Source organism: Apaloderma vittatum, unplaced genomic scaffold (genome assembly GCF_000703405.1).
Source record: "Apaloderma vittatum isolate BGI_N311 unplaced genomic scaffold, ASM70340v1 scaffold10710, whole genome shotgun sequence".
NCBI classification, from domain to species: Eukaryota; Metazoa; Chordata; class Aves; order Trogoniformes; family Trogonidae; genus Apaloderma; species Apaloderma vittatum.
The window spans coordinates 80768-88787 of record NW_009694016.1 but is presented as its reverse complement, the minus strand read 5'-3'; the positions used below and the strand labels follow the sequence as shown (position 1 = coordinate 88787).

The 8020-nt window shown below is 37.3% G+C and overlaps 1 protein-coding gene across 1 annotated transcript in view; it reads left to right on the top strand.

The window, feature by feature from the left end:
* Positions 1–345: 345 nt before the first annotated feature.
* Positions 346–8020, top strand: part of ARHGAP42 (Rho GTPase activating protein 42) — a gene marked incomplete at its 5' end in the record, with an annotated part of 39262 nt that continues 31587 nt past the window's right edge. The window contains 3 exons of the mRNA XM_009866002.1: positions 346–450; positions 3649–3778; positions 7694–7794. Of these exons, the coding sequence (XP_009864304.1) occupies positions 346–450; positions 3649–3778; positions 7694–7794 (336 nt within the window). The remainder of the gene's footprint in view (positions 451–3648; positions 3779–7693; positions 7795–8020) is intronic.

Genomic DNA, 8020 nt, shown 5'->3' with positions numbered 1-8020 from the left:
TCTCTCAAGGTCTGACCGTGGATTCGCTGCTCAGCAAAGCTTTGCTATTGCGAGTAATGAAAGCTTAGAGTGTTCCAGGAGCTAAAACACAGAATGTGTTTTGCTGATGGTTTGCCATATTTTCCCACTGAATACTAATAGAAAATCAACTGTCCTTAGTTTTTAACTTACTCCTATTCACCTGAATAGAAAAGATGTGTATAGCAGTTGCTTAGAACTACTTTTTCACTATCTCACGTAATACCTATTTCTTGTAAGTTAATGTATGTTCTGTTATCTTTGTGTTATATAGCATTAAGAGTGCATGTTAAAAATATATAATGTTTCTGTGTCTTACCTTTTCAGCTCTTGGCTTTTCTTCAAGGATTATTTACATTTTACCATGAAGGATATGAACTGGCTCAAGAGTTTGCACCATACAAGCAGCAACTGCAGTTCAATTTGCAGAACGTAAGGAGAGTTTTTATTTTTTTATTTTTTTTAAATCATTCACTTCTGATTCAAGTTATTAATATTTCTGAATCATAGAATCATAGAATGGCTTAGGTTGGAAGTGACTTTGGAGATCATCTAATCCAACCTCCCTGTCATGGGCAAGGACGCCTCTCAACTAGATCAGGCAACACACCCTTTTGCTTGCTAATTTAATTTCAGGATATTAAAGTGTCACTTTATTTGCATTTTAAATCTTTCAAAGTTTTAGTAAGTTGAAATCAAACTAAGAGTAGGTAAAAGTTATTTTTGGTAAGGTGAATGTAATTAAGATTCCTGTCAACAAATAACTGGTCAAGATAGTCAATTTGTGACTTCTAGGACAAAATTTTGAGAGCAAGAGCCAGAAAAGTGGCATAGCAGCCAACTTTTTATTAAAAAAAACAAAACAGTAGTCCAGATAAGTTAAACATGTGTAAAGGCTTTCTTGAGAGTAAGACCTGTTTTCTGGAATAAAACTGGTCTAGAATGATGCAGTTTGTTTCTTTAAGATCACAGTTTAACACAAAAAGCCCATCCTACTGTCTGCTAGCTTCCCACTGCACGTAAAGCACGCTTGGGAAGCCAATCTCTGGCTGTTCTCCAGAGCATCAAAGAACTGATGAGGCCTTCCTCCACATTGAGCAGCTCTCACAAGTGTTACGTATCATGTGAAGAAAGGATCTGTTGTTTGTGTGGAGAGTTACTCGCAACTGAGCAGATGGATCTTCTGCTGTAAATTGGTCTGAATTTGGTCATAAGAGCCATGCAAGATTAACTGTGCCCAAAAATTCTGGAGCTTTCAGAAATAATAAAAATGCATTTAATCAACATAGTTTCCCACTCATCGTAACTGCTGTATACAAATGTATATTCACTTCACATTGTAACTCAGATGTTATAGTTAGAAGAGCATGCAAGTAAGTAGATACGAAACATCTTTATGCTCTATTTGCATTGGAACCACTGTCATTAGAACCACTATCTCTGCCTTTTAAGGCAAAGAGTGTAGTTCAACATAGTGGGCCAACCCTACGCTTTTCATGAGAAGTACCGTCAAAATAGAGAACAAGGTTTTTTTAAAAGTGAAGAAAGTCTACCATTTTATCCAAATTCTGTATTTTTGGGGTGACTCAATTTCTCTTCCATTTCATTTTTTCAAAAAAAGGTACTCGCCGAACAGAAAGTGTTGTAACTCCAGTAGAGTCAAAGAAGCTACAACAGTTCAGAAGATCTGACTTCAGCTATTGTGGATAGTGCCTTGGCCACCTAACTTAGGCAATATGAAACAGGTCTGGGAGTACAGGAGTACCTTGCTGTACTCAGCTGTTACTCCCTGAGGGTTACTGGAAAATAAGACACTAACATTTTCCTAGTAACATCTTACTATTAGGGAGACATATGTTGGCATTTCCTTAGCACTGTTAATGTAGATCTCCATTCTTAGGAGTACTGTGCTCTCCCAAGTTTTGCTTCAATTACACGTGCAGCACAGCTCTGTAGCCTCCACCACTTCTGTGTCTGTTGTTCATATGTAGGTATTCTTCCCATTTAAAACACTGCTTGAGCAAATAAGGCAAAACTTTCTAGATGATTAATATTCTCCTTTTGATTCGAAATGCAAGTGTCTGTAGAGCATCTCAGCCATTTTTACTTTCAAATAGTGTATTTGCTAGTTTTGGTTTACTACTAAGATTCTTCCAGATAAAGGCACAAGGGGTCAGTGTTGTTGCACAGAACAGTTCCAGTGAAAGGATGAAAAATATACTTCACTCCAGAGATTTGTTTACTTTGATATGGCAAGTTCAGAGAGGAGTGTGAGCCCAGAGCACAGACCAAAACTGACATTGTAAATGACAATATGTTAGTACTTTATATGTGCATATCTACAGAAATAGAATTATTAAAGGATATTTTTTCAATTTCAATGTTAATTAAAAAATAGTTATATCTCTTCTTAAATATTATATAAGTGCAACTTGAATTTGTAAATAAACCACAGACATAGAGAGAGATGTAAAGTTAGGCAGAAGGAGCAATGTATTATGATATTATTTTTAGCATATTTATACATCAGAGAAACATATACATGAAGATATAGTAAGATACAATACATCATTCACTGGTGTTTCTAGCTCCAGATCTAGGTCCACAGCTTCCTTGTGCAGACTGGGCTAATCACTCAGATCATCACTCAACCTCAGATTAAAGTGAAATAATTTATGCAGGAAAAGACAACCCAAGGACAGTGTTCAGCCGGCCTGTTGTAGCTGTCAACAGCTCTGCTCTCCATTGCATTCTGTGTTAAAGTCTTGGAGAACAGCTGATCTGAACTGTTGTTTCTGTTCTTAAGATCGTTGTAGAGGTTAGAGCAGGAGCAGTAGCAGCAGTAGGAGTAGCAGGGTGGTGGCAGAACAACAGATCTTAACAGGTCACCATGTCCTAGCATGACCTGTTGTGACTTCAGGGGGCCCGTGGTGTACTTTGTACCATTTGGGTTTGTCTTCTATAATTTGATGCAAAGTCTTGTCTGCTTAATAGTAGTAATGAAAAACATAATAGAGATAAGATCTCAAAATTGGGACATTCCTCCCTTCAGTGGCATTCCCTCATGAAGGACTCAAAATGACCTCTGTTAAGATCTGTTTGAATTGATATTTCACCTGAAGGATAGCAACTGAAAAGTTTCTGCACTGTACTTCAGGTGGTTCAGTGGGACTTACTCCTTCAGGTTTGGGGCTGTGCTGTCAGCAGCTTCTAGTTTAGCCTGACTTCTGTCTGTGTAGCCTAGAGTACACAGAGAGGAAGCCTGTATCCGTCTGTAAAATATTGTGTAAGCATACCTAAAAATAGGAAATTACCTCCTTTCTGAGGTTAGTGACCTGCAGAAAGAGGAATATTAATATTCTCAATTATGTTTCCTTTACACTTGTGTAATTAAGTTGAATTCTCCATTACTATGTTATACTTCATTACTGCAAGTTTCTAGAGCAATGGGCAAAGAAGAGTGTTATTCTTTATTTGCTTTTTTTAAAAAAAAATTTATTTATCTGGCAAACGCTTCTGTTCATCTTTGATACAATCTCCTCAGCATTATTACTACTTATTTCTTCATTCATGTTTTAGTAGTTGCTTGAGATAATGCTTTCATTTGTTTTTTCCTTTTCTGGGTATTAGACCCGGAATAACTTTGAAAGCACTAGGCAGGAAGTGGAGAGACTCATGCAAAGAATGAAATCAGCCAACCAGGATTACAGACCACCAAGTCAATGGACAATGGAAGGTTACCTCTATGTGCAGGAGAAACGTGAGTAAAACCTTTTAATTTTATTTGAAAGGCACAGCAGCAAATGCAACGACAAGAAAATGATTTAGTTAGCAGGACAACACAACAGCTCTGTGTTTGAATATCTGCAAATTTCTGCTATGAGTGCTTTCCAAATGACTGAGAGATTCAAAATAAGTTGCACTTTTCAAAGAGCACTCAGAGTAGCGATCAAAAGACTTGTAAGGAACTCAACTGCTGCTCCCTGGTTTCTTGTGAGTACTTTGCTTACCTGATCAGGGCCCGTAATTCACCCAATAGGAGCAACTTCCATTTTGTACCAGAGATCTCCACTGTCTCAGCCAACTTAGGAGTAAATGTACATGCATGTAATGGAAAACAAAGGTGTAAGAAGAAAAAAAAGTTGTCTAAATACAGTCTGTCAGCTTCAAAATAGCTGCAAATCTATACCTAGTTTTTATTCACTTCATGAGACATGATAATGACATGAGAAATGAGACATGATGAGAACTAAAGTTTTCATCAGTGTTTGAAACTACTTGGAAGAGCCTAGCAATGCATCAAGTTATGAATGGAAACAGAACCAGGACATATGTGAAAAGTCAAGTAAGAGAATTCAAAGCTATATGTCACATGAAGTATCCACTGCCATTCTTATGCACTCTAACCAGTAGAGAAAATCAAGCCAAAATAGCTGTGTTAGGCAAGATCCTGCAAAACCCTCAATAAAATAGTTTTCATTGCATGGGGTATGCAGATTCATATATTAATTTATTCATCTTTCTATTTGCTGTGGAATTAGACTGACACTGGAAAAGTATGTAGCAGTGTTTTGAGGTAGTGTGTATATGCTTGAGCAAGTTTAATGTTCATGCAAAAGATATTAAATACAACTTTGTACCCAATTTGTCAGTCTTAAAATAAATAGAAGGCATGGCATCTGGATATAGAATTCCTGTGGCAGACTTGACCCTACTTCACCTCAGTTTTGAGGATATCTTCTTCGCTACTCCCCTTTTAGATGATAACTGAGGAGATTACATGTAGGTATAGATAAATTAGTTTTACAAATAACATCCTGAAATTAATCTTTATTCCGTATGTGAGCTAAAAGGAAGGAGGCTCCGTGTTTATCATAATTAACCTCAGCCACTTATACCCTCAGTACCACTGAAAGCTTTAAGAAGACCCTCTATGTTTTAATTGAGTAATGATAAAAGAAACCTGTGTTAAGTGGAAATTAGACTGAGCCCTGGTACAGGGGGAGGGAGAAAAGGAGTGAAGCACTGGGCACATGCTGTGCTTCATTAAATAGTGCGAGGCCAACTTGACATCCTCTTACTGAAAAGAAATTTGTTCATTAGTTTATTGTGGAGTCAGTGTAACAGGGTCTGCAATCTCCGTGTCAGTGGGGAAGGTACTAGTTGTACATTTCCTGGTCACCCAGGGTTTACTTTCTTACAACTGTCATCCCATAGACTGCTGCCAAATTACAGGCAACTGGGTTAAATGTTTGCTATTCATGGGAGTAAATGCTTTATGTATTTATTACTGATATGGATGGTGGTAAGTATGTTTTTTTGAAAATAATAGCAGTAGGACATAAATTGTTTTCATTCAAATTGACAATTGTGAAAAATAGACTTAAAGCTACAATGTAGGTGTCTGGCTACAATCTTTTAATGAAATCCAGGTGACTTCTAAACTAATCTAAAACTGCTCTGAGAGTACTCATCCTTCTTATATATGCTAAAAGAGTTAATGAATTACCATGAGAGGAAAAATTGATTTAGAATAATTATAGATTTTCTTTTCCTAAGTGAAAAGATACAGGAACAGAACAGCCAGCTTCAGAGGATGGGTAGCCATTTGACTTTTTAATTCATGGTGTTAATTTCCTGCAAAGTGCAGGCAGTGGGAGAACTTTCTCCAAGTCAGTGTAACAGGCTGCAAATTTCCACATCTACATTTCTGGATTGCCAGACATCCCACTTACATGACTGATGGAATCTCTTGTATATCCACGACTTTTGTGGAAAGCGGCATTTAGAAGGCAAAGCCATTGTCTCTGTAGCAAAACTTCGAAGTTTGCTTTTAATTCAGAGCACTTCTTTTTTAAAAGTAATTGAAAGGTCTAGATTTACTGTACTTCGAAAAACATCAATATCATATTTTTCCTAAGAGTAACTCCCATTGAAATGAATTGGCAGAATCACATATGGATTGAAAGTATCATCTAGTCCTCTCCTACCCTGAATTCACACAGTAGTTGCAATACTGCATTTTATATAGAAATATATAAAAATATAGATATACACATGTATATATATATTGGCCTTCGTGGTACCTCTTTACACAGCCGTCGTGTTTGGTCCCTGCAACTGAGTACCCAGGAGCTGTGCAAATGGTAGTAGAAGAAATGGGGTTGTAATCTGCTGCTGAGACAAGCTTACACACAATATCCCACTCTCTACCCTAATTTTCCTGTCCACAAAAATCAAGATGTTTTTAAAACGTTACCTATTTACTACGTGTTACGTAGTCACTTTGAATGCTGCCAGTGCTGTTTATTAACCAGTCCTGTCCTAGCCATAATGTTCTAGCTCAAGGAGGATCAGCCACAGTGCAAAAACCTGAATTATCCTGTCCTCTGCAGTGTACCACCCCTTCAGATGTATCTGCAGGAATCTGGAAGCTTACCTTGTTCTCTGTGCCACAATAAACACTTTTTTTTTGTTCACCCCCCAAAAAAACCTGTGGGAGATTTTAGCTGTAATTTAGGATGTGGAGAGAATAATGGAAATGGTGGGAGGATTTACTCCATGTCCTCACAGCAAAGAACACATTACAAAACCCTGTATCTAAGCAGGCTTAGTGGATGAAGTTTAAAATAACTTTGAGTTTACAGTCAAGAGAGTTTTGTGTTTAGATTCACTAAAGGTTCACAGCAATGTCTGAGCAAAGCTCTGGGTAATCCAGGACTGAAAACATCTTCTGCATCCTTCTTTGGGAAGGACTGAGAAGTAGTGCAGTGTGACCTCTTTAGGATAAGGCTTTCATTCACTTACTTGGGGATCGCTGTATATTTCTTGTATGTCTATTGAAATCGAAGACTAGTGAATCCCTCAGGATGTTACACTTTGCAATTGTGAGTGCATGCAATTGTCAGTTTGTGGATGTGGTCAGTTGTGTTGTGCATCACTTTTACAGCCACCCCTTCTGCAGCAGTTCCCCTTCCAAGGCATAAAATGCCCCATTTCTTGCAGTAGGTACCACCTTTGCCAGACAGTATTTTATCTCTCATCTCTAATCCGCTGTTGTTTTAGAGTGCACTGTTCCTTTTCTTTCTTTCCTTTCATGTAGTGAAATCACCCATCAGTGTTCAACTATCAAATTTATCTCTGAGCCAGTGCCATTTCACACACTCCCTGAAGGAAACAGCTAGAAGAATAGCCTTCCTATGACACTGCCAGGAGCATTTGTTACCTTTGACTAGAACTCTGAAAGTAAAGGGAAGTGCACTCTGATTTCATAACTTCGTCCAGTTTTCTGGATCTAATATAAGACTTCAAGGTTTCCCTCAGAGTAAGGATGTACTACTGAATTCTTGTGCTTCATTTGGGTTGATAAAATCTTCAACTCTATTTCTGAGGCAGAAAAATCCTCAGGATATTGCCTGTCTCCTGCCTGTTTAACCTAGTAAAATGCTATTACCCATCCAGTTGACAAAGAAAATCAGTCTACTAGGACATTGTTGGGCAAGGTTATCAAGCTGCGGTATTTGAAAATTACACCTGAACATGTTCAAATTAAAAAATTAGGGGAGTTTTGAATTTTGAAGGCTACATGTGGATGCTGTTATGTTTTGTTTCTCCAACTAAAATAGGGATAAAATGCCAAAGTGATTATTTTTATTGTTGTCTCTCTTTAATCTAGGACCTCTTGGATTTACTTGGGTAAAACATTACTGCACTTATGATAAAGGAACAAAGACGTTTACAATGAGTATAGCTGAAACAAAATCTGGTGGAAAAGTGGTGAGTCACACATACATGAACTTTGTACTCCATCTTTTATAGTAAACACTGAGGAACTGTTAAAAGAAAAAAGTGGTGAACAAAGCACAAAGTTTTCGTACATGAAGCGGTGCATGTCTTAGATAGCATAGATATATATTTAAATTAAAACATTTCTTTTAAAATATATATAAACCACATATTTAATAATTTATCTAATATGGTGGTTCCAAATGCATAGGAAATC